Consider the following 26,836-nt stretch of genomic DNA (forward strand, 5'->3'; position numbering starts at 1 on the left):
TCCAAACTTAGTTTCTAATTAACTAATAAGCATTGAGAATACAGTGTGTGTGAAACTTGTCATTTCAGTCCTGCTAGGTTTGCAGAGTTTGGGCTGTGCCTTCCTCTTCCAGAAACCTTTGTTTGCTCAAAAAAAAGCAGGAAAATGCCGATTGCCTTATTTTAGTATAGGATTAAAATACATGTGGCAGGGACCTCCTGGGGCCCAGCTGTTGGCTGAGTTTTCAATCCAAATAGAGAAGAAGAATGTTTGCTACCTCTTTGAAATATAAAGGCACTGTGCTCTTTTGCTATATGAAGGAAACAGCTGCTGAGAGTTGATTGAAGAACGGTGAGACATAAATGAGCTCTTGACTCTCTTAGTTACAGATTTGTCTTATTAAACATTGTTATGATGGACACAAATTAAGCCTTCAGAAGCTATAGGACATTGCTAATTTCTGTTCTGTAAGTATGGGTTACCAAGAGGAAAAGAATTCTTTTGTGCCTGGCGCCCGTTGGTTCAATTCAAAATTTCAGTCCCATTTGTTGGAATAGCTAGTTCCAGAGAGATATGAGAAGACCAAGATGTCAAAGCTCAGCTCTTTTAGTGGAGATTGAAGTGTAGTTCCAGCAGTTAAGCATTTTGTCTAATGTCAACTAAACTCGATCCTGTTATTTGCAGTTCTTAACAATCTGAGATAGGAACAGAGATGTGCTAAACTGTGGTAGACCTACAAGTAAGCTTACTGATAACTGAAATCACGCACTAGTGGGTTGAATCTCCGAGTTTCTTTTCCCTTTCTCCTTCCCCAAATGGGACGCTTAACTGTTCCAGCCTCGTTCCACGTGAACATTGAGAGGTCTTTTTTTCTCCACCAGTATGCATGAAATGAATGGAAAGGAAAGTTTTGCTCAGCCCTCTTTCTGAGATCCAAGATGGTAAATGCAAGACTGTAAGGAGTGGGGTCGTCTTTTCCAAAGGATAAAGATTAAATGAGCTTTTTAGGTGAGAAGTAATGTGGCAATGCCTCTCATCTAGACTTTGGCTCTGGTCCTCCTGGTTTTAGGGGAACAGCTCAGCCCTTCTTACAGTCCTTGCCCCTTTGCTTTGGAATGGGGCCCATCAGTGAGGCATGTAAATCATCTGATTGAAAAGGCTCTTCTCAGAGACCTTGGTGCTTTGTAAATGTTACTGTGCTGGTTTTCCATTCACTACCAACCAGCCTGTGTTGGTGGCTTTGGGATGCACCTAGGAGCTTAATGACTTCCATGCTTTTCTCTCAGTTGCTTTGGGACTGTACTACTTCTGAGATCCCTGAGCTACATTGATCTTTACATGTGGTTATTTCATGGCATTGATTAAAATTGTTTTCTGTTGTTCTCTTCATATACAAATGTGCTTCAGGTTTCATTTGAAAGGAGAAAATAGTAAGAGGAAGGCTGTAGGAGGGAAATGCAAGCACAGAATGGATCTGTTAGCACCTTCTCTGCCTGGCCATAGAGGATACTGATGCAGATTTAGATTAATTATGCAACTCTGTTGGGGCACCTGGGCAGCTCAGTTGTTGAGCGTCTGTCTTTGGTTCAGGTCATGATCTCCCCGTCCTGGGATGAAGCCCCACATTGGGCTCCCCTCTCCGAAAGAAACCTGCTTCTCCCTCTCCCTCTGCTCCTCCCCATTTGTGTTCTCTCTCTCTCTCTGTATCAAATAAATAAATAAAATCTTAAAAAATTAGGCAGCTTACTAAATTTTACTCATTGAGCACCCTTAATCTGAATTCTTGTGTGTGCTTGCTGGAATTATACTGTCTTATTTAATGATGACATTGTCGACTTGCTTAGTGTGCTCAGAAACAACATTTCCATAGCTTTTCTCTGGGCCTTTTTAAATTTAATTTTTTTCCTTAGATTTTATTTATTTATTCACAAGAGGCACAGAGAGAGAGAGGCAGAGACCCAGGCAGAGGGAGCAGCAGACTCCCTGCCCGGAGCCCAACGTGGGACTCGATCCCGGGTCCCCAGGATCACGTCCTGGACTGAAGGCGGTGCTAAACCGCCGAGCCACCTGGGCTGCCCTAATTGTAATTTTTAAAAAATTTATTTATGGGCAGCCCGGGGTGGTGGGGGCTTGGCGGTTTAGCGCCGCCTTCAGTCCAGGACGTGATCCTGGGGACCCGGGATCGAGTCCCACGTTGGGCTCCGGGCAGGGAGTCTGCTGCTCCCTCTGCCTGGGTCTCTGCCTCTCTCTCTCTGTGCCTCTTGTGAATAAATAAATAAAATCTAAGGAAAAATATAAAAAATAAAAATTTATGTATTTATTTTTAGTAATCTCTACACCCAACATGGGGCCCAAATTCATAACCCTGAGATCAAGCAAGAGTCACATGCTCCTCTGACTGAATCAGCCAGGTGCCCCTCTCTGAGCCTTATTTTAAAGAGTGTGATATTAACCAATCTGGAGACAAGAGGCTGGTTATAGAAAGTTGGTACCTGGCGACAGAGTTGCAGAACATATGAAATAATTGGTTTTTTTTTTTTTAAGATTTTATATATTCATGAGAGACACAAAGAGAGGCAGAGACATAGCAGAGGGACTCCCTGTGAAGAGCCCCATGTGGGACTCATCCCAGGATCCCTGGATCAGGCCCTGAACTGAAGGTAGATGCTCAACTGCTGAGCCACCCAGGCATCCTGAAATAATTGATCTTTGAAAGATAAGGGCTATAGTTATGGTGTTAGAGGGGCTTCAAGGTTAAATATCAGCTATGCATTTATTGTTTTCTTCCTAGGTGCATGCTATTACGATGCTAATCAGTCTATGTATGTGTTTGGAGGATGTACCCAGAGCAGCTGCAATGCTGCCTTCAATGACCTCTGGAGACTTGACCTAAATAGCAAAGAGTGGATCCGACCTTTGGCTTCAGGTAAGAAATAAAATGCTGATCTTTTCCCTCTTACCAGGTAACTACCTCTGCATGGTAATTCCGTTTTGGTATTGGTCTCTGGTACTGGGGCCCCAGGCCCTTTGTCAAATCTGCTGTGTAAATGCCAAAAGTAATGTGTTTATATAAGATCTTTGAATAAGAAAAAAAAAAAAAACTTTATCATTAATGGTGCCCTGCCAGAATTGCTATACTACTGTGTGAATTCATTTGTGTGGTTTTCTCAAGTACTTGCACTGGTGTGATATGCTTTTTGGTATGAAGTTGAAGTAAGAGCAGGAACACAGCATCGTGAGAACTGTAGTTGACTGACAGAAGCTGTTGTCCCAGGGCTAAGATCTCTGAATATCTTTTGTTGTCACCAGCTCAGATATTTGGGGAGTGTATGGAACATGCCTCTGCTGGTTACTTTTAACAACTCAGGAGTGTGGGAAGATTCTTGAGTAGGTACATTCCTGCACAGTCCCACTATGCCAAAATTCTAGTGAACAGAAGCTGTTTTCTCCTTTTTGACCTAGCCCTTCTTGAGGCAGGTGGGAGATTTGTTTTTGTACTCTTGAGGCAGTATAGTTTGTAAAGGCACAGCTAAAAGGTTGAAGGGATGGAGAAATAGAGTCCACTGAGCATAAAGTACTCTACTAGATTTGTTGGCAAGCTTTTCTCAGACATTCATTTGGCTTTTCAAGGTCAGAATTCACTCTAGGACTAAGGAGACAGATTTTCCTTGAGCAAATTCCTTACTCATTTAGGTCTTGATTTACTACTTTGATTATTAGATGGGAAGCAGCTTGGTATAATAGAAAGGGCCCTCGGCAAAAAGTGAAGACACTTGAGTTTCATTTCTGGTATAACAGCCAATTCTCCCTGTATCTGAACAGGTGACTGCCTTTCTCTTGGATAAATATGGACTAGGACTAGATGATTCTATTTTCCAGTAGGTTGGGAAGGCTAGTTTATGCTTCCCTTTTTTTCTGTAATGACTGCTGTGAATGTGTAGTCCAGGGACTTAAAACTTTTTTATGAGAAGAAGCTACATTTCATTCCCCCAAAGCTGTAAGCTCTTGTTCCTTCTGCAATAGGCATACGTAAGATGCAGGAGCCTACTGACAGTGGGTTCTCAGAGGTGGGGCTGGGGTTTATACAGATGAAATTCTTTATTAAAATCATTAGAAAAATGACCAAGTGTTAATCTTTTAAAATTTTTGGAAATTGGTTCTTTTTTAAAGCTCTCAGAATTTTGTACTTTGGAGAGTTTCCTTTCTTAGCCTTTTGTCACTTGTTGCACTTTGTGCAATATTGATTAATATTTAGAATCACAGATTCTAAAATGTAGACCTGTTCACCTTAAGCATCCTGTTGCCACCATACTTGCTTTCCAGGTCCCATTTCAGAGCAGCTTTGATTATTCCAATCACAAAATACTAATATTGGGGTGCCTGGGTGGCTCAGTCAGTTGAGCATCTGCCTCTAGCTCAGGTCGTGATTTTGGGGTCCTGGGATCGAGCCTTGTGTCAAGCTCCCTGCTCAGTAGGGAGTCTGCTTCTCCCTCTCCCTCTGCCTGCTGCTCCCCCTGCTTTTGCTCTCTCTCTCTGTCAAATAAATAAGTAAAATCTAAAAAAAAAAAAAAAAAAAATACTGTTGGGATGCCTGGGTGTCTCGGCAGTTAAGCAGCTGCCTCTGGCTCAGTGCATGATCCTGGAGTCCTGGAATCGAGTCCCACATCAGGCTTCCTGCATGGAGGCTGCTTCTCCCTCTGCCTGGGTCTCTGCCTCTCTCTCTCTCTGTCTCTCTCATGAATAAATAAAATATTAGAAAAAAATACTGTCGGGATCCCTGGGTGGCACAGCGGTTTGGCGCCTGCCTTTAGCCCAGGGCGCGATCCTGGAGACCCGGGATCGAATCCCACATCAGGCTCCCGGTACATGGAGCCTGCTTCTCCCTCTGCCTGTGTCTCTCCCTCTCTCTCTCTCTCTCTGTGACTATCATAAATAAATAAAAAATTTAAAAAAAAAAAAAAAGAAAAAAATACTGTCTTTCTCTATTTTGTAACCAACCTTTATGCTTTTGATAATTTGGCATGGGGGCTGCTCTTTCTTCTAGAAGTAGAGCTCTGGACTATGGGACCTTCATAGCCTGTTGCTAACTACTGTGCTTATTTTCCCTTATTTCTTTTTTTGAAACCACTAAGAGTATGTTTTGAAATCCCCAAGGTAGAAGTATCAGAGAAATAACTGACTTTAAAAATACAATGTGGGGATCCCTGGGTGGCTCAGTGGTTTAGTGCCTGCCTTTGACCCAGGGCGTGATCCTGGGGTCCTGGGATCGAGTCCCACTTCGGACCCCCTGCTTGAAGCCTCCTTCTCCCTCTGCCTGTGTCTCTGCTTCTCTCTCTGTGGGTGTCTTTCATGAATAAATAAATAAAATCTTAAAAAAAAAAAACACACACACACAATGTTAGGAGCTCCTGGATGGTTCATTCGGTTAAACATCCAAGTCTTGGTTTCAGCTCATGTCATGATCTCAGGGTCATAAGATCAAGCCCATCATCAGGCTTTGCACTCAGCAGGGAATCTGCTTGAGATTCTGTCTCCACCTCTCCTGTCCCCCACTCTTGTGCAGGTGCATGTGCACACTCTCTCTCAAAACTCTTTCCAAAAAATAAAATAAATAAATAAAAATGCAATGTTAAGACTGTTTCCTTTTGTAAAACATAGAAACTCCTGAAGGTTTAATTTTCTAACAGAGCATCTTAAAGAATCTACTGGCCACTTTATAGTAAAAGCCTAGTTTTAAAGGGGGGAAAAGCAGCTATTTGAAATATGTCTACTTTTTTTTTTTTTTTGAAATATGTCTACTTTTTAAACAAACAAACAACACTAGTTTTTAATAAAGAATCCTATGAGATTCTCCTTCAGGCAGAAATCCCATGGGAAGATTGCCTGAGGAAATGGTCGGTCTGCTGTCATGCGTCCCAACCAAAATTACTTCCTAACTGAAACATCAGTGAGTCTTTCTGAACAAAACACAGTTGTTGATATACCTTGGTGTGCCTGACTCACCCATTTAGTGTACGGAGGTGGTAAGTTGGAAGGTGGTTGAGGGGAGGGTGCCTGTCAGCTGTGAAGTCTTCTCACATGTGAGCATTTGTAAGTGAGTATTCAAAGGAATAGCCTAAATGGGGTTCAGTCTTTAAAAGTGTAGCAGTATGGAGAAGAGCATTAGATGAGCAGGGGGACAGCTTCTTTTGGAGTAGAGAGTCTTTCTGGAGAGGGCTATAGCATCAGGCGTTTTTTTTTTTTCTGTGTTTATTTGCTGATACTGCAGATGAGACTGGAGCCTTCTAATTTTGGGTGGTGCTTGCTCAGGCTGCCATAGCAAAGTACCGTAGATGAGAGCCTTAAACCACAGAACTTTATTTCTCACAGTTCTGAAGGCTGGGAGTCCAAGGTCAAGGCGCTGGTGAGAGCTGTCTTCTTGGCTTTCAGACAGTTGCCTTCTTGCTGTCCTTACCTGGCAGAGATAGAGTTCTGGTGTCTCATCCTCTTTTTATAAGACCACCGGTCCTATTATAAGGGCCTCAACTTTGTGACTTCATTAAACTTGATTATTTCCCAAAGGTTCCATTTCCAAAGGCCATCACTGGTGTTAGGGCTTCAACATAAGAAATTTTGATAAAACACAATTCAGTCCATAGCCATTGGAATTAATGTGATTTGCCCCTGAAATCCTTTTGAAATGATAGAAATGTTCTATCTGGAAAGATCATGGTAGTGACCAGTGTTAGAATAACAACTCTTATATCTGAGCGGGACCTCAAGACTCTAGGACGCCTGGCTGGCTCAGTCGGTAGAACATGTGACTCTTCTCCCTCTGCCTGTGTCTCTGTCTCTGTCTCTCTCTGTCTCTATCTCTCATTCTCTCTCTCTCTTTGTGTCTCTAATGAATAAATAAATAAAATCTTAAAAAAAAACAAGAGCAGCCCAGGTGGCTCAGCGGTTTGGTGCCACCTTCGGCCCAGGGTCTGATCCTAGAGACCTGGGATTGAGTCCCACATTGGGTTCCCTGCATGGAGCCTGCTTCTCTCTTCTGCCTGTGTCTCTGCCCCTCTCCCTCACTCTCTCTTTCTGTCTCATGAATAAATAAATAAAATCTATAAAAAAAAAAGAAGAACATGTGACTCTTGATCTCAGGGTCATGAATTCTAGCCCTGCATTGGGTGTGGAGCCTACTTAAAAAGCAGACAAAACCCAACAAACAGCTGAGTGAGACCTACCTACAGGTAGTACTCCTCAGATATTTCCAGTGAGGTACCTTCTCCTCCCTTTACAGCTGTTATTGTGGCCCCTCCTCTCACGAAGCTTATATTGAATTGGGGTGGGAGGACACAGACAAAAACAAGTCAGCAAATAGGATGAAGGAAATAAGAGAATAAGAGGGGAAGGGCTCCTTAAAAGAGGAGGCAACATTCTTTGCTGAGATTTGAAGGTTGAAGAGTTGGAGAAAGTGAGACCCACACATGCAAAGACCCTGAGACAGCAAAAAATAGGACATGTTGGAGGACCTGAAGGCAGACCTTTGTGGATGTAGCATGATGAGCAAGGAGTAGAATGGCAAAAATAGAATTGAGATGTAGACAGGAGCTAACTCATTCACACCCCAAGGTCTGGGAGATTCTGAGATTTTAAGCAGAGAAATATTATGATCCAATTTACATTTTAAAGAATGCTTTTGCTGGTATTTAGGAAATGGATTAACAGAGGCAAGAGAACAAATCAGAGAGAACAGCTAGGAGGCTGTCACAGTGGTACAGGTGAGAGGAGGTGATGACTTGGACTGGAGTCCTAGTGGTGGAGAGAAAGGGAAGCAGGTGAATTTGAGCTGAAATTTTAAGATAAAATTGACAGGACTTCTGGATGAATTGGCTGTGGGAAGGTAAGAGGGTCAGTCAAGGCTGACTTAGGTTTCAGGTTTGGCAGCTAGGTAGATAGTGGGCCCGCTTGCTAAAATGGAGAATAAAAAAAATAAATAAATAAAATGGAGAATAAATATTTGGAAGAAGTTTAATTTTTTCTTTCTTTACACATTTAAGTGGTGGTATCACATAATTAGTTGTTGTGAGACTTTGACATTTAAAATAGAGTGCCTGCCTTCTCTTAAAGGATGGCACAGCCTTTCCTTTTGTTTGGTTAATTCTACTTTCATCCTTCATTTGTTCTGGCAGCAAATATTTATTTTTTTTTTTAAGATTTTTAAAAATTTATTCATGAGAGACACACAGAGACAGAGACACAGGCAGAGGGAGAAGCAGGCTCCATGCAGGGAGCTCAATGTGGGACTTGATCCCGGGGCCCCGGGACCATGCCCTGAGATAAAGGCAGATGCTCAACTGCTGAGCCACCCAGGCATCCCTGGCAGCAAATATTATGAATTTTCTGCTCTGTCCCTGGTATTGTTTCAGATGCTGGGGGACATGAATGAATAAAACAGACAAAAATCCCACTCCTAATCAAGATCAAATCCAAATGAGGGAAGACAGATACTTAAAATGACAAATAGGGCAGCCCAGGTTGCACAGCGGTTTAGCACCGCCTTCAGCTCATGGTGTGATCCTGGAGACCCGGAATCAAGTCCCACATCGGGCTCCCTGCATGGAGCCTGCTTCTCCCTCTGCCTGTGTCTCTGCCTCTCTCTCTCTGTATGTCTCTCATGAATAAATAAATAAAATCTAAAATAAAAATTAAATGACAAATAACTTTGGGCCCCTGGGTGGCTCAGTTGGTTTGAGCATCTGACTTTAACTCTGGGTCATGCTTGGGGTCCCTGGGGTTGAGCTCCTCATGGAGCTCTGTGCTCAGTAGGGAGGCTTCTCCCTACCTCCACCCCACCCCCAACTCTTCCCCCATAGTGTTCAGGCATGTTCGCACTTTCTCAGATAAAATCTTTATAAATAAGTGACAACATAATATAGTATGTTAGAAGATGGTTAAGCTACTAAAGCAAAATGATGGCATAGTAAGAGGGTCAGGGATAGGAAGACTACAGCTTGGGTGACCAGATTAGACCTCATGTAAGAGGCAATATTGGAACAAAGACCTGGTTAGGTATAAGAAGTGAACCAAGTGGATATCTAAGGAAAGAATATTTCGGGGATCCCTGGGTGGCTCAGCAGTTTAGCGCCTGCCTTCGGTCCAGGGCGTGATCCTGGAATCCGGGATTGAGTCCCACATCGGGCTCCCTGCGTGGAGCCTGCTTCTCCCTCTGCCTGGGTCTCTGCCTCTCTCTCTGTGAGTGTCTCATGAATAAATAAATAAAATCTTAAAAAAAAAAAAAATTCCAGGGATCCCTTGGGTGGCGCAGCGGTTTGGCGCCTGCCTTTGGCCCAGGGCGCGATCCTGGAGACCCGGGATCGAGTCCCACGTCAGGCTCCCGGTGCATGGAGCCTGCTTCTCCCTCTGCCTGTGTCTCTGCCTCTCTCTCTCTCTCTGTGACTATCATAAATAAATAAAAAAATTAAAAAAAAAAATTCCAAACAGAATAGCCAGTGCAAAGAACCAGAGTTGGGAGTGTGGTTGGGATAGTCCAGGAATAATGAGGAATCAGCGTGACTAGCACTGGGTGAAAAAAAGATAGTATCCTAGGAGAGGGAGTGGGCAAATAATGGAGGGAAATGTGTCATACATGTAAGGTTTCCTGGATGTTGTAGGGACTTTTTCACATATTTTGAGTGAAGTGACTGGTTATTTAGGGTTCTGAGAAGACGGTATAATAGAAGACAAGTGCAGCAGTGAGGAGGCCAGCTAAGAAGTGGTAGCAGTAATCTTAGGTGAGAAATGATGGTAGTGTGCACAGCAGTATTAGAAATTAAGAACTGGATGGGTTGGACAGAGCCAGCAGGATTTGCCCATGGCTTGGATGTGGAATATAAAAGAGACGGGGTAGCCCTGGTGGTGCAGCGGTTTAGCGCTGCCTGCAGCCCAGGGTGTGATCCTGGAGACCCGGGATTGAGTCCCACGTCGGGTTCCCTGCATGGAGCCTGCTTCTCCCTCTGCCTGTGTCTCTGCCTCTCTCTCTTGCTCTCTCTGAATGAATAAATAAACAAATCTTTAAAAAAAAAAGAGAGAGAGACAGGAATGAGGGACAACCCTAAGGATTTTTAGTCTGGGCATTTGAAGGAATGGTGTTGCCATTAACTGAGGTATGACTTGTAGGTGTAGGTGGTCAGAGTTGGTAAAGTACAGGAGAGGTGAGAAATTCAGTTGGAAACATACTACATTGAAACACACATTTGGACATCCAGGTGGAGATGTGTGGAGTTTGGGAAGATAAATAGGCTAGAGACATTTGTCTAGATAGCCAGATGGAAGATTTTAGCATACGGATGGATTTAAAGCCACAAGGCTGTGAGATTGCCAGGGGAGTGAGTGAAGATAGTAGAGGGGGGTAATTCTGGGACATCACAGTATTTGGAGATCAGGGAGGAGAGAGGGAGACAATAAAAAACTAGAAAAGGAGCACGCAAGGAGGGAGGGGGAAACTAGGAGAACATGGCATCTTAGAGGCCACCATACTTGAAAGCGTTTCCAGGAGAGAGGAGGTCATCAGCTAGATCCTACACAGTGAAGAGGTCGAGTCATTTGAGGACTTGGAATTGTTCTTAAATTTAGTAAAGAATATTTTCAATGAGAATTGTCCTTAAATTCAGTAGAGCATTTTTGATGAGCGATAAGGATGAAAGCGTATTTGGAATGGTTTCAAGACAATGGGAAGAGAGGAGTTGGAAGACAGGCAGTATAAACAGTGCATTACAGTTTTTGAAGTTTTTCTGTAAAAGAGAACAGAGAAATGAGATGCTAAGTGGAGGGGAATGTGGAATTGAGAGGTTTGTTTTTAAGATAGCAGATTGCATAGCATATTCATGTTGATGAGAGTGATCTAGAGGGAGGAATGGACGTAGATGGAAAGGAAGTATTGTTAGAGCTGCGTCCTCCAGTGGTACAAAACGCAGGAGGGGGTTGGCCGTGGATGGGAGCGTTGACCATTTATCCACAGGAACAGGAAGGATTATGTGATTATAGTTCCTGGCGGATGGATAGATGTGGGAACTGGTGGAAGTTCTTACAGATTGCTTTATCACCCAGATAAAATAACTGAGAGTGGGACAGAACAGAAGCCTTTGGAAATGCCAGTGGGTGATTATGAATGTACAATTGTCTACATTGTAGTCTTTGCCAGACGGTTGGTTCTAGGAAGTTGAATGTTCCACCTTCTGGTGTTGTACTAAGGGAACACCTTACTTCTTAATCAGCCTGTGTTTGATTCCCAAAGCAACTGTGCAGTTCTTGGGATAGGTACTTCAAAAGACTAATGTTTAAACCACAGTTTCTAAAATACCCTTTAGTCATACTGAGGCTAATTTTGGCTTCTACTTAATATATAGTAACATCAATCACAGCCTTTTTTGGTTACTTCAAATCAAGGTAGAAATTTTCAAGCATGCATTTTTAAATTGGAATGTTCTCATTTTCAGAACTTCTTAAACATTAGCCCACACCCATTTACAAAAGGGGAACAAATTTCAGTGTTAGAATTTTCCACATGTAGAAGAGTTTGTAAATGTTAGGGGGGGGGGAGGAAAAAAAAATAAAAATAAAAAAAATAAATGTTAGGGGAAGATTTAAAGCTCAGCCTGTCATCTCTCTCTCTCTCTCTCTCTTTTTTTTTTTCCCCTTAAAGATTTTATTTATTCATGAGAGACACGCAGAGAGAGAGAGAGAGAGAGAGAGGCAGAGACACAGGCAGAGGGAGATGCAGGCTCCATGCAGGGAGCCCGATGTGGGACTCAATCCCGGGACTCCAGGATCACGCCCTGGGCTGAAGGCAGGCACTCAACCGTTGAGCCACCCAGGCATCCCGCCTGTCATCTCTCTTAACTAGTCCCTCAGCACTGCTGATTTTCCCACCACATTCTCCACAGAATCTTCTTGCCTAGTAAATCCTTTTGCTTTTCAGTTTCTTCCCTGTCAGTCACACATGCGATTCCAAGTGATGGCTTATGGTTTGGGCCCTTTGTTTTAGAAAACACTCAGGACAGAGATACACAACCGAGCCACGAGCCATGTGTTCCCGTCTTGGCCTTGCCACTCCTGAGCCACTTGCCTCTGAATTTAATCCTTAATCACTTCTGCATTCTTTGGGCCTCCATTTCCTTTTCTGAGCAAGAAGAAGAGATAAGATCACTGTTTCCAAAAATCCCATAGCAGATGACTTTTATCCAAGTCACCTAAAAATACTAAAAATAATAGATTCTTCAACCTCATACTAGACTCAGCTGATCTCAAGGGGTTGGGGATAGAGTGATGAATCTTTTAAAAAAACAACAACAACAAAACAAAACAGAAAATGTCCCAGTTGGTTCTACCTAGCTAAATTTGGAAATCTGGATACCTGTGAAATCTTTTGGCATTCTTATTATGCAATCTGTGACCTCACTTTGTTATCACAATCTGTTAGATGAGTGTGTAATGTGCAGAGCCGCACTTCTTCCTTATCTGTTAATAAGGATGGCTGCTCTGTGCTCTCTTAACTGCTTCTTTGTAGAAAGAGCTACCTTTTACCTTGGTTAGTCAAGAGTGGCTTGCTGTCTGAGGAAATGTGTATGAACACCCTTGAAAGGGTTTTGGGGGTGGGGTATTGGTAGTCTCAGACTCTTTAAAAATATTAACTAACCTTCAAACCAACCCAATTAGGTTGGCACTACTATTATCCTCGTTTTACAGATGAGGAAACTGAAGCTCAGAAAATCACCTAGTAATTTACGTAAGATCACACAGCCAATAAATGATGGAGCAATGATTGAAACCCAAGATTTTGTCTCTAAAATCTGTGTTCTTTCTACTCTGCCATGCTGTGAGTAGTTTTATTTTTTCTATGATTTATTTCACGTTATTTAAAAAAATTTTTTTAAATAGGCTTTTCATTTGAGAATAGAACAGAGTTCCTATGTACCCTACACCTAATTTTCCCTACTGTTAATATCTTGCATTAGTATAATACATTTATGACAAGGAATGAACCAATACTGATACATTTTTAAAAAAATACGGATACATTTTTATTAACTAAAGTCCATACTTTATTCTGATTTCCTTATTATTTTTTTTAATCTAATGTTTTTTATCTCTTCCAAGATCCCATCCCAGGGTACATTATATTTAGCTTTTTTGGGTTTTGTTTTGTTTTTTTTTTAAGATTTTATTTATTCATGAGAGAGAAAGAGAGAGGCAGAGACACAGGCAGTGCGAGAAGCAGGCTCCACGCGGGAGCCCAATGCGGGACTCGATCCTGGACCCTGGGATCATGCCCTGAGTCAAAGGCAGACCACTCACTGAGCCACCCAGGCATTCCAACATTTAGTTTTTATGTCTCCTTAGATTCCTCCTGGCTATGACATTTTCTCAGACTTGCCTTGTTTGATGATCTTGACAGTTTTGAGGAGTAATATCAGATATTTTGTGGGCTTTCATTCGGTTTGGGTTTTTCTGAAGTTTTTCTTATGGTTAGATTAGAGTTACAGGGTTTTGGGGAAGAACACCACAGTAGAGGTGTTGTCAACACATCCTATCAAGGGAACATACTATGAATATAATTTATTGCTGTTAATAACCTTGATCATGTGGCTAAGATCTAAGATAGTGTTTCTTAGATTTCTCTACTGTAAAACTGTGAAGGGCACCCTCCCTCCCAAATTACTTTTTCAGGGCACCTGGGTGACTCAGTTAAGCGTCCAACTTTTGATTTCAGCTCAGGTGTTGATCTCAGGGTAATGACTTCTAACTCTGCATTGGGCTCCACATTGGGCCTGGAGCCTACTTAAAAATTTTTTTTTCTAGTTTATTTTTCTTTCTTTTCCTGTATTCCCTTTCTGTGTAGTTATCCTTTGTCCTTGATCTTCCACTGAATTTTGGAGGAATAACTAAGCTATCCAGCTGTCTGTCATCAGAGTCAGGAAAGGATAATGAGCAGAGGGTGTGTCATTTGAAGAAATCTTTTCATAGCTTAGAGAATTTTTAAAAATCAACATGACTTTTTAAACTTTTTGGTGGGAAGCAGAATGCTGAAGACAACATCTTTTTTGTTATGACCTAGCACATCAAGATCTTTCCAGCTATCCAGAGCCAAAAACTCTACTGGTAATAATTTTGTTTCATTAGGACTATTTCCTAAACAAATAATCACATCTTCCAAAATCACTGAGTAATCCAGCAGAAAAGCTAATTTACTTTTGGAGTTGGGCAGCAAAAAAAAGTTATTGGTCATATCAGATGTCTGTGGGAAGGCCATGATATCTTTAGAAGTTGGAAAGTTCTGGAACTATCTGAAAATAACTGCCCAGAGTGTCATTGTTTCTCTTACTATGTAAATGATACCTTAAAAATGATGAACAATTGATGAAGTTTTGCTGTCCTGCATCTGTTAGGAAAGTTTAGTCTTAGGTTCTCTATTGCCCTTTCTTGAGCCTGTGTGTGGTAACGTGTCCAGGAAATGTCAAAACACATAAGGGAGTGTGATACTGATACCTGGCACCAAGTATAACCAAAACAGCTAACCAGGAGAGTCTGTTCTGGAAAAGATCACACAATCCTTCCCTCGGCTTAGTTCCCAGGTGTCAGTGTTGACATTGAAATAGGATGTGGAATTTTTAACGATAATATTAGTGTACTCACAGGCATTAGATTCTGCTTTTTAGCATTGTTTTGCGTCTAAATACTTTATACATTTAAAAAAAATTAACCATTATGTGCAAATATGTTCTTAGAATGCCAGTTCTATGGAGATGAGAGATGGATTTTATCAATGGGTAAATATCAGACCATGTAACAAGAGGACACCCTTGCCTTTCAAATACACTGCCAGGGGCAGCCCTGGTGGTGCAGCGGTTTAGCGCCGCCTGCAGCCCAGGACGTGATCCTGGAGACCCTGGATCGAGTCCCACGTCAGGCTCTCTGCATGGAGCCTTGCTTCTCCTTCTGCCTGTGTCTCTGCCTCTCTCTCTCTGTCTCTATAAATAAATAAATAAAATTCTTTAAAAAAAAAAATACACTGCCAGCTTCCTTCCATTCTTTGTCCTAAAAACAGATCACTGATCTCAATGTTCTAATATTTTTTTTGTGAATGAGAAGGCCGAATTAATTCTACCTATGAATCTTTCAAATGTCTTGATTACCATGATGTATTAAAATCTGTCCATGTTGAAAATTCTGCATTCTTTAACTTTTACTTTACTTGGTCCAACTCATGAGCCTTTTTTATCCTTTCTTAAAACCCCATTAAGCCTATTCTTATTTATTTATTTATTCGTTCATTCATTCATTCATTTAAAAAATATTTCATTTATTCATGAGAGAGGTAAAGACATAGGCAGAGGGAGAAGCAGGCTTCATTTTTTTTTTAATGATTTTATTTATTTATTCATAGAGACACACACAGAGAGAGAGAGAGAGAGAGAGAGAGGCAGAGGCACAGGCAGAGGGAGAAGCAAGCTCCATGCAGGGAGCCTGATGTGGGACTCGATCCAGGGTCCCCAGGATCAAACCCTGGGCTGCAGGCAGCGCTAAGCCGCTGCACCACTGGGGCTGCCCGAGAAGCAGGCTTCATGCAGGAGGCCCGGTATGGGACTCGATCCTGGAACTCCAGGATCATTCCCTGAGCCAAAGGCAGATGCTTAACCGCTGAGCCACCCGGGTATCCCTCGCCTTTTCTTATTTTAGATAGAAATCAGAGTGTCACTGTGCATTAGCAGTGACTTTCATTACAATTCTGGGCTTTCATATCTACGCAATGCTATCGTGTCTGTCTACCATCTTGACAAACAGTTTTTGGTTGCTCTTTGATTTCCTGTGCAGTAAAATGCTCAGACCATTTAGTGCTTCTGTTTTCTCTCAGGTATCCACATACCCTCCCTTCCCCCAACAGCACTTGATGTTTTATGAGCACAATAAACTTCATTTTGCATGATGTCTTATCCCTGTGTATCTCCATTGCTATAGAGATTTATTGATTTTATTTTGTGTGCTGAATGGAATTGCAGGCTAATCTTATTTGGGGGAACACCAAAGACACTATCCTAGAGTCATTTCTGACTCCTCCATGGATAACACTGTTGGTTCCTGGGACACTCGGCTGCCTTGTACCAGCTCCTGCCCAGTGCATATTGTTTGGAAGTTTATTCTCTATACAGTCAGGATTGGGCCAGTTTCTCAACTTTCCCAGCTTTTGTGACTTTTGTAAAGAATCTACTGAGTGGTTTTCCTTGGTGAGTGAGGGTTGTGATGGGTCATTTATTAACTTGAAATATCAACTTAAATCCTTGGAGACTACCTTGTATTTTCAAAGCTTAGAAGCTACCTTGCATCTCTTTGGAAAACGTACTTCTGAACTGTTGTTTTAATTAATCCTACTTTTCACATAATCAATGCTCCTGATAATTTCCTCTGTTCCATAATTCTCTCTAGAAGTGTTTTTGGGCTATAGATTTTTGTATTTGATTTGTTGGCTTTTATGCTGTGTTCCTTTTTTGCCTTCTTTCCCATTTTAGTAAGGTTTCTGAAATCCATTGCCCAGTCTTAAAACATTTCTTACTGTTTGATTTAAATGTGTGAGTTATAGCATTATTGCATTTTATGTGACAAATATGTTCTTGAAGACCTCATATAATGAATTTTCTGGCAATGAATTAGTGATCTTTCTGTTTACTGGTGAAATCAGTGGGTGACGCCATGTGACAGTGGTATAAACATGGTTGATAGTTCATTCTATCCCTTTGACAGTAGCTATTCATTTTAAGTGCACAACTCAAGACTTTTTAAAGTATGTATACAGGGGCACTTGGGTGGCTCAGTCGGTTAAACATCTCTCTCTCTCTTTTTTTTTTTAAATTAATGATAGATAACAGAGAGAGGCAGACATAGGCAGAGGAAGAAGCAGGCTCCCTGTGGGGAGCCTGATGCGGGACTTAATTCCAGGACCTTCAGTATCATGCCCTGAGCCAAAGGCAGCCGCTCAACTACTGAGTCACCCAGGTGCCTCCAACATCTGACTCTTGATTTCAGCCCCACTTTTTTGCAAATCTTAAAAAATATATATATATATATATATATATGTAGGTGCACCTGGGTGACTCAGTTAGGTGTCTACCTCCTGATTTTAGCTCAGGTACTGATCTCAGAATCCTGAGATCAAGCCCCAGGTTGGAGCCTGCTTAAAATTCACCCTCTTCCTCCCCCCCCCCCCCCCCCCCCTCTGCCCTTCTCCCCTCAACACATGTGCTCTCTAAAAAAATTTTTTTTGAATAAATAAAACTCATCAATTAAAAAAAATTTATATAGCCATGTGATTAGCATCCAGATCAAGATACAAAATACTTCTATTACCTCAGAAAGTTCCCTTATGCCCTTTCCTGTCAATACCACTTCCTGCAGAGGTAACCACCTTTTATAACATCTAAGAGATTTGAGATTCATCTTGGTTTGTTTGAGATTCATCTGTGTGGTTGCATTTATCAGTGATTTATTCCTTCTCATTTCTGTGAGTGTTCCATAATGGGAATATACTACTTTTTTTTTTTAACACATCCTCCTGTTGATGGATACTTGGGTTATTTCTGCTTTGAATATAGTTGCAGTCAATATTCTTATATAAGTTTATTTGTGGACATATCACTCGTTTCTTATTTAAGACCTACTTGTCAACTTTAAGAAATATTCTAGGGGCGGCACCTGGCTGGTTCATTCCATAGGGCAATGGTACTCTTTTTAAGATTTGTATTTATTCATGAGAGAGAGAGAGAGAGGCAGAGACTTAGGCAGGGAGAGAAGCAGGCTTCATGCAGGGAGCCTGATGTGGGACTCGATCCCCGGACTCCAGGATCATGCCCTGGGTGGAAGGCAGGCACTTAACTGCTGAGCCACCCAGGTGTCCCAAGTGTAATGCCACTCTTAATCTTAGGATTGTAAGTTTAAGCCCCACGTTGGGTGTGGAGATTATTTAAAAATAATAATAATAAAAATCTTCTTGAAAAAGTAATATTCTAGATAACAGTGAGAATCCCAAGAGAGTTCTCTTTTCACTTAGTCCTGCTCTTAGTAGGAAGATATGATAATATAACTAAATATTATAGAGGATTGGGGAGGAAAGGCTACTTGTCTAATAAAGGTGTTGCTCAGGGCAGCCCAGGTGGCTCAGTGGTTTAGCACTGCCTTCAGCCCAGGGCCTGATCCTTGAGACCCTGGATCGAGTCCCACATCAGGCTCCCTGCATGGAGCCTGCTTATCCCTCATCCTGTGTCTCTGCCTCTCTCTCTGTGTGTGTCTATGTGTCTCTCATAAATAAGTAAATAAAATATTAAAAATAAATAAAGGTACTGCTCCTACTGAGGGCCTCCCCACCTAAAGTAATGGGAGGAATGTTTTGGGAGAGGGAGGGAGGCTAGTTGGTAACACCATTAAGAGCTTAGTTTTTGTGCCAGGCAGAAACACAGGTTTGCATCAGATATCTGTTGCTTAGTAACTTGTGACCTTAAACGGGTTATTTAACATCTCATTTGCCTCACCTTTAGAATAGAGATGGTAATACCTACCTTTCTTAGTTTCTGTTCAGATTACATGCCATACAGATGTATTCAGATGGAGAAGGGGAATATAGAATCTGATTAGGTGGACACCTTTATATATACCGAAGTACCAGCTAAGGCGTGGGGAGTGGTCAGAAGTTATCCTTAAGTTCCCAAAGCTTGAAAAGTGATTGCATTCATCCCTCTGTTTATTCACTTTCATTCCCTTACTTTATTGAGTGTTTATGGCTGGTGCTGTGCTAGCTATAGCAGGTACAAGCGTGAATAAGGTGCAAGGTCTATTGGGGGAAGACAGACAATAAACCAGTCAGTACCCCCTATTCTCCCTCTCCCACTCCCTGCCCCTGTCTAACTCTAAAATAAATAAATAAATAAATAAATAAAATCTTTAAAAAGTAAAATAAGTTATAAACTGTGTCAACCCAGGACTTCTGTATGGACACATGGATTTTTAAAGGAAATCTTATTTGTGAGGAGAGAAATAGTACACTAATGATTTGGATTCTCTTCACAATTTGTTACAATTTATTTTTAAGGCCATTTATGTGTTTTTATTAAGATGACGTGTTTTTGATTAAAATGACTGTGAAGAGACGCCTGGGTGGCTCAGCGGTTGAGTATCTGCCTTTGGCTCAGGTCCTGGATCCTGAGTCCTGGGAGCCTACTTCTTCCTCTGCCTATGTCTGTGCATCTCTCTCTGTGTCTCTCATGAATAAATGAATAAAATCTTTATAAAGTAAAATAAAATAAGATGACTGTGAAGTATTTTAAGCATTTTTCTGTTTCCACAGAAGGAAGGCACCCAGGTACCCAGATACCACTTTCATGGACTAATCTCTAGTGAAGGAGGCATAGGATAGTAGTTAAGTGACTACTTCTGAGTTCTTCGTTATATCAGCTCCTTCCTGATCCCTGGTTAATCTTCTTTATGAGTTGGTGATTTCTCCTTATCTCCTCCAGCCATTTGCTGCCCTGGAAACAACCTGGATCTGTGGTGGTCTCAGGAGATGTGCATGAGAACAGAGCCAGTGGGTTCCCCTAGAAAAGGAAGGAATCCTTCCTGTTTGTTTATAAAATTAAAGTCCTGGGATTTTTCCAGAATACATGCTTTTCTAAGGTGGGTACACATTCTCTCCTGCTGGAGAGAAGAGTGGGAAAATTGCATAGCACAAATCCGGGTAAACCTTAGTCTTCCAGGGGAGAGAATAAATAAGATTATACCACATTTCAGTTTGGCTCTCTTCCGCCTGACTAGGATTTTCCTGTTTTGACACCACGCCAAAAACTTTATGACTAGCAACATTGTTTTCACTTAAAAACAGAGCCACTTCAAAGAGTACCCACTCTCCAACCCCCATTAGAACTGCAATTAGCAAGTTATCAGATTAAACAGACTGTAGACCTCCTCTCTTCCTGGAGAAATTGAATCAAAAGACTACTTGAAATGGTAACAAGGAACTATTATTGGTTTCATGTTGTTAATTTTTAGCTGATAAGTGCTGTCCTATTCATCAAGTGGCCTTTCACGTGGGTTTATTTAGAAGTGAAAACAGTGCCAATAGGGAATTTCTTTTTGTTAACACATATGGTATATGCAGGCATACAGGATCTAAACATTTCTCACGCACAGTACAAAAGTTCCTTTTGTTTTAGATGGTCTATAAGTGACCCAAGGAGTGATGATTTTTAAAATATGGGTATAATTATAATAATGAAAACGCATGCCCCAAAGCCTAAAATCCAGACAGGCTTTGTCTAATATCAGTGAGTTGTTTTGATATCAGTCAGTAACTTTCTGGCCATTTTGCAACTAAAGAATGAAATAGGAAAAGGTAGGGGGAGGCATAAGGGAAACACCCAAAAAAGTGTTTGGCCTTACCCCTGCTGAGTGACTGGATGATGCCTCCAGGGTAAATTGTGATTAACTGGAGCCACTGCTTATCCCAACTTGGGAGGGATCTTTAACCATTTGGTTTCCAGGGTGGAGTTTAGTTCAGTATTTTCATAAGAAATAGTTCTTGCTCTTTAGGATAGTATAATCTTACTGAGAGACTCTAAATGGATAATTTCAACCCTGTGTGCTAAATTCTGGGATTGAGATAAATACAGGATGTCCCTTCCCTATGTACCCTTTCTGATGGCGGAACAGAAGGCTAGCTGAGGCAAAGCACAAGCCCAGGACAGCACACTGACAAGTCCTTGAAACAGGCAGAGGGACATGCCTCTAGGGACTCAAATGCCTTGAGGTTCAGATTTTGCTAAGGGCAAGAGGTAATCTTAGCCCGACCCCCAGGATCCTGTGAGTCTACTTTACCATATAAAAATTCCTTTAGAAATTTCCTTTATCTCGGAATCCCTGGGTGGCGCAGCGGTTTAGCACCTGCCTTTGGCCCAGGGCATGCATGATCCTGGAGTCCCAGATCAATTCCCACATCGGGCTCCCTGCATGGAGCCTGCTTCTCCCTCTGCCTGTGTCTCTGACTCTCTCTCTCTCTGTGTATCTCTCATGAATGATTAAATAAAATCTTTAAATTTTTTTTAATTAAAAAAAAAGAAATCTCCTTTATCTCTAAACCCCCCAAGATACTTGTTGGCAATCATCCCCCAAGCACAAGACCCACTGATAAACATCTGAAGGGTCTCATGACTCAGGTTTTATTAGCCGGTAATAAGTGACCTTTCCCCAACAATAGCTAGCCCCCTCAAGGTCCTAGAAACCTTGCTTCCAAAATTCTTTAGAGAGTATGCTATCCCTAAACCTCTCCCAATCAGCCACCCCTCACAGGCCCTGGGGTAGCAGCTCTTCCTGCCTCTGGGGCCTGTCCCTATACTTTAATAAAACCACCATTTTGCACCAAAGACGTCTCAAGAATTCTTTCTTGGTCATCGGCTCCAGACCTCACCCCACCAAGCCTTACCTATATTCCAAAACTTCATCACCTTCCACTCCAAGAGGCTCTTTAACCCAGCTTGGGAGGGATGTGTTGGCAGAGGTCCCAAAGAAGGCCATGCCTGTGCAGAAGAATTTGTGTTTTGCATCCAGTACTGTGTTCTTTATAAACTTAAATCTCTAAGACTGAATTTAAACAGCATACTTGACTAGAACCAAGTTCTAGAAAGCAGTCTAGGGGTTCTGTAATGACTTTGCCAAAGAGTAACTTTATATTTGCTTCCTGCTTTATATAAGATAAACACTATATTTTTGTATCTTCTGAGAGCATCTCTATAAATGCAAAGACTGATTGTAATTATCATTGGGCATGTTGATGACAAATTAGAAATATTTCCATTATCACAAGAGAGATTGAGATCTGTTCCAGGTAGAACCCTTGTGGACCTTGGCTGTGTACTTTGGAGACCATTCTAACAGTTGTCTTTCAGTATTTACAGCCAAGACAGATATATTTAGGAATTGTAAAATGTTCTCAATTTTCCTTTTGCTTCTCCATTCCTCAAATGATAAAACTGTGAAACATGCTTTTCTTGTTTCTGTGACAAAAGCATTACCTATAAAATCAACAGTTTAGAGATATAAGCAGTTAAATTATAACTCTACCAGTTTTTCTTTGAAGGATTTCTTGCCTCTAAGTTATAAGTGCCAGCCTGTCCCCTCCTGCCCTCTAGGTTTTCTGATTCAGATGCTAATGCGGTGTTCTGGGAAATGCCTTTCCAAGTTATTCTTTTCCTGAACTCTGAACTCTTGCTGTCAAGGTCAGTCACTTCACACACTACCATAATGACAGCTCTATCAAGCCAAAGGCTTGGTCAGCTTCCCAAGACCCAATTTGGATTCTCTCGGCAAAAATTATGTCTCCTACTCCCTTTGCACACAACTCAAGGCTCCTGGCTGCCACAGAGAAGTAGTACCCACACGAGAAAACTGGGAGGTAGGATTGTTAGTCTGTCTGGTCTCACTTTGCCCTGGAGGCCTTCTGTGTGGGAAGGACTTAGGGTGCTGCCTATGGAGCTGGGAGGGAGTGCCTTTCTTTGGATCTACCCTGTGAAAATGAGTGCATGTGAAGTCTGAAAGCATCCAAAGGAAAGCCTTTTGATTGCCAGTTAAGAACCAATTTAGACCAAGCCCTCTTTAAAAAGCAGATTACATACCAGAACATTCTGGAATTCCAGGAGCAAAGTAAAGATTTTGTCCAGTACTTTTCTTCTGGATTTATTGGTGAGTCCCATGCTTATGAGTCCCATGGTTAAAAATTTCATGCTCATAGTTGTTTCTTTACCTCCAGTAAGCCCCTAATTCCTAGTCTTCAGTCTTTGTTTTCAGAATTGCATAGAACTATTAGCAGGTACCTATGTTGCTCTGAGTAAGTCTTAAAGTGATTTCTCTGAAGGCCAATAGGGAGAATGCTTTCTTTTCCCCCTATTCTTTATTTTGCAAACTCTTGAGTTCAGTGACCTATAGATGAGGTGACTGGAGAAGTGTTTGTATACTGAACAGGTAAGTGTTCTTTTCAACACCCTTGTGAGCAAAGTGTTTGTCAGGGAAAATCCATTTTGGACCCTTGTCCTCTATTAACCAAAATGAAGGGTTCCATATAGTCATATACTGAGTATTCATAGAAAAAAATTTATGGAGCATCTGGTGGCATAGTCAGTTGAGTGTCCAACTCTTGGTTTTCTCATGGGTGATGGGATCAAGGCCCAAGTGGGCTCTGCACTCAGCGGGGAGTTTATTTGATATTCTCTCCCTCTGCCCTCCCCACCCCTGCTTGTGCACACATGCAGTCTTTCTCTCAAGGAAGTAAATCTTAAAAAAGGAAGGGAGGGAGGGAGGGAGGGAAGGAAGGAAGGAAGGAAGGAAGGAAGGAAGGAAGGAAGGAAGGAGGAAGGAAGGAGGGAGGGAGGGAGGGAGGGAGGGAGGGAGGGAGGGAGGGAGGTGAAACTATTTATCTGTGTTAATGTCATTTTGGAGCATTATCTAACAGGTTTTACTCAAGGATGGTTTAACTCTACAACATGGTTCTCGAAGACTGGTCCCCAAACATGAACATCACCTGGAAGCTGGTTAGAAATTTAACTTCTGGGTCCCCACCCCATATCTACTAAATAGGAAAGGCAGATGTGAGGCCCAGTGATGTGCATTGTAACAAGTCCTCCATCTCCTTTAAAATAAGCTGGAATCTGGGCACCCTGGGTGGCTCAGCAGTTTAGCCGTGGCTCAGTGGTTTAGCGCCACCTTCGGCTCGGGGCCTGATCCTGGAGACCCTGGATCAAGTCCCACATTGGGCTCCCTGCATGGAGCCTGCTTCTCCCTCTGCCTGTGTCTCTGCCTCTCTCTCTGTGTCTCATAAATAAAATAAATAAAACCCTTAAAAAATAATAATAGGGGATCCCTGGGTGGCTCAGCGGTTTAGCGCCTGCCTTTGGCCCAGGGCGGGATCCTGGAGTCCCGGGTTCGAGTCCCATGTCAGGCTCCCAGCATGGAGCCTGCTTCTCTCTCCGCCTGTGTCTGTGCCTCTCTCTCATTCTGTGTCTATCATGAATAAATAAATAAATAAATAATCTAAAAAAAAAATAAGCTGGAATTTGAGAACTAACATTCTAGGGGGACGATGGCTGTTATTTATAACATCTTAATAAACCTATAATATTAATAAAGACTGATCGTGGAAGAGATGTAGAAATAATCTGTTCAGTCATGCATAAAATTATAGGCATCCCTAATTAAAACCAGTGCTTGTTTTATCTTGCATCAAACATTTGAGCTGCTCTTCTAGCCCTTGGTTCTGTGTGAATAGAAACTACAGTTGTGGGAAAGTGGCAAAGAATTTGAAATTGCTTCACTGTTTTACCATCTTCTTTGCAAAAGTAAACAAAAACTTGCCTTGTAATTCTGGCACTTTCACATGTGAAAGTCCCTGATTTCATAGGAACCTTGAGAAGCATCTGAACTAATAAAGCAATTTTAAGGAATGTTAGTTTTGTGTAGCAATGCCTGTTGTGATTATCCAGTTTCCCACAGCTGCCTTTTTGGGTTTTGTGCCTTGTTCAGAGATTTGCTCCATTGATTATATCTGCTGTGTGATTATGTTTGGGGAATAAAGCCTGTGAGGCTAACTGTTGGCTATGGGGTAATAGGCCCAAGGAATGTGGTTTGATATGGACACATTCAGTCCTTTGGTGTTGATGAGAACCTGCATGGGAGCGACCCCCTTTCTTCCTCTACTTTTGTGATACAATGATATTTCACTCTGTCTAGAGGCTCAGTAGCCACATTATTTTGAAGGTAAGCCGAGAGATGTCCAAATGAATATAAATCCTTCATCTATCAATTTTCTTGAGGGAAGTGGATTTATTTCCTCATATGTCACCCTGGTGATGGGCCTCATAACTGGGGGCGGGGTCTCCTGTTGTTAAAGTACTTTATAATGTACCAGATTTCCAATAAATCATTCTCTAATGTGGTAGGCAGGTGTGCGTTAATAAAAATTTATTAAACAAATTAATACTATTCTAGCTACTGTATGAGATGAATTGCATGCATGAATGTACAGTCCTTCAAAGTTTTGGACCTCACATTTTGTCTAGAGTTCATATTAAAAGTTATTTCATTTATCTAATGGTGTGGTCATGTTTCGGGTTTGTTTTTGTTTTTTGTTTTTTTAGAAAATTTTAAGTACCCTTGAAATAACTTGCTTTTCTTATGACTATAAAACAATAGATAAAGGTATGTAATTTAAATACAAGTTTTCATGTTTTCAAAATTCTAGTACACACTTATTGTTTTGCTTTCCAGAACTCCGCTTGGCTAAAAGGACCATTTTTTCTTCAAGCTATGGAAATTAACAAAATTCATCAACCTTGCAGTCTCTGACCTCATGATAAATTTGTGAAACTTGCATTAAGATCATTGGGAGGGGAGTTAAAGACTCTCTGCTTTAAACAAATTCAAAATATGAAGGCACCTGGATGGCTCAGTCGGTTTAGCCTCTGCCTTCAGCTCAGGTCATGATCTCAGGGTCCTGGAATTGAGCCCCAAGGTGGGCTCCCTGCTCAGTAGGGAGTCTCTTTCTCCCTCTCATTCTACTCCTCTCCCTCCCCTTAGCCCTTCTGCATCCTGCTCATGCTCTCTCTCTCAAATAAAATTCAAAAAAGAATGAAATATGTAGATTTTTAGAAATGAACAAATTAGAGACTTTTTACCGAGGCTTTACACTATTGATTCTTTTTTTTTTTTTTTAAAGATTTTATTTATTTATTCACGATAGACATAGAGAGAGAGAGAGGCAGAGATACAGGCAGAGGGAGAAGCAGGCTCCATGCTAGGAGCCTGACGCGGGACTCGATCCCGGGACTCCAGGATCGTGCCCTGGGCCAAAGGCAGGCGCCAAACCGCTGAGCCACCCAGGGATCCCTACACTATTGATTCTCAAAGTAACAAGAATTTAAAAGTATCAAATTTGCAACATATGCAAACATTATGTGCATAATTGGATCATAGAAAATTTGATGCACCAAAATCTTTGACCTCTTCTTCCTAAACTAACTATATAGGGCTTATATGTTGAATTTTGTCCCCCCCCCCTTCATTTGTTTTTGCATGGTGATTCTTTCCCACTTTGCTTACAAACTTTGGTGGAGGAACACAGTTAATTTTAGCTTAATGAACCTACTTAGTTGTCAAAGTATTTAAGATGCTGAAATTAAAGTATGTATTTGTAACATGAAACAGACCTTGGAAATGCCGGATGAGGGTTCTCCCACTCCTTGAAGTGGGAAGTAAAGGGAAGGATTTTGGCTTTCTAAAAGATCAGGATATTTGAGAAATCACTTTGGAAAGTCTTTACCTAAAATAATCCTTAAGGATTAATTTGTCATTGTCACTGGCCCTAGTTTACCTTTTCTTGTAGAGTCCAGAGAACAAGTAAAGGATCCCATATGAGACAGAGATGTGACCCAGAGCCTTGTGGAGAAAAGGAGGTCCTAAGAAAAAACTTCTGTTCAGTTTACTTACCTCTTTTGTGTACTCTTTCTCCATGGTTTACCTAATTAATTAAGATTTAGGAAAGTGTTTTTTCAGCTTTGAAACACTCTGACCTTTTATAGTATCTGATTTGCTTGTGGCAACCACTCAGAAAGAATGTATCTGTATGCATGAGGAGCAGTTTAATATAATGGCTAAGGGGCAGCCCTGGTGGCGCAGTGGTTTAGCACCGCCTGCAGCCCAGGGCGTAATCTTGGAGACCCGGGATCGAGTCCCACGTCGGGCTCCTTGCATGGAGCCTGCTTCTCCCTCTGCCTGTGTCTTTGCCTCTCTCTCTCTAGCTGTG

General features: G+C 41.7%; 1 protein-coding gene across 1 annotated transcript in view; it reads left to right on the forward strand.

Moving 5' to 3' along the window:
* The window catches only part of FBXO42 (F-box protein 42), a 104,381-nt gene that overhangs the window by 63,434 nt on the left and 14,111 nt on the right, over positions 1 to 26,836 (forward strand). The window contains exon 3 of the mRNA XM_041768264.1: positions 2,771 to 2,905. Within this exon, the coding sequence (XP_041624198.1) occupies positions 2,800 to 2,905 (106 nt within the window). The 5' untranslated portion in view covers positions 2,771 to 2,799. The remainder of the gene's footprint in view (positions 1 to 2,770; positions 2,906 to 26,836) is intronic.

The sequence above is a fragment of the Vulpes lagopus genome, chromosome 8, assembly GCF_018345385.1.
Source record: "Vulpes lagopus strain Blue_001 chromosome 8, ASM1834538v1, whole genome shotgun sequence".
NCBI classification, from domain to species: Eukaryota; Metazoa; Chordata; class Mammalia; order Carnivora; family Canidae; genus Vulpes; species Vulpes lagopus.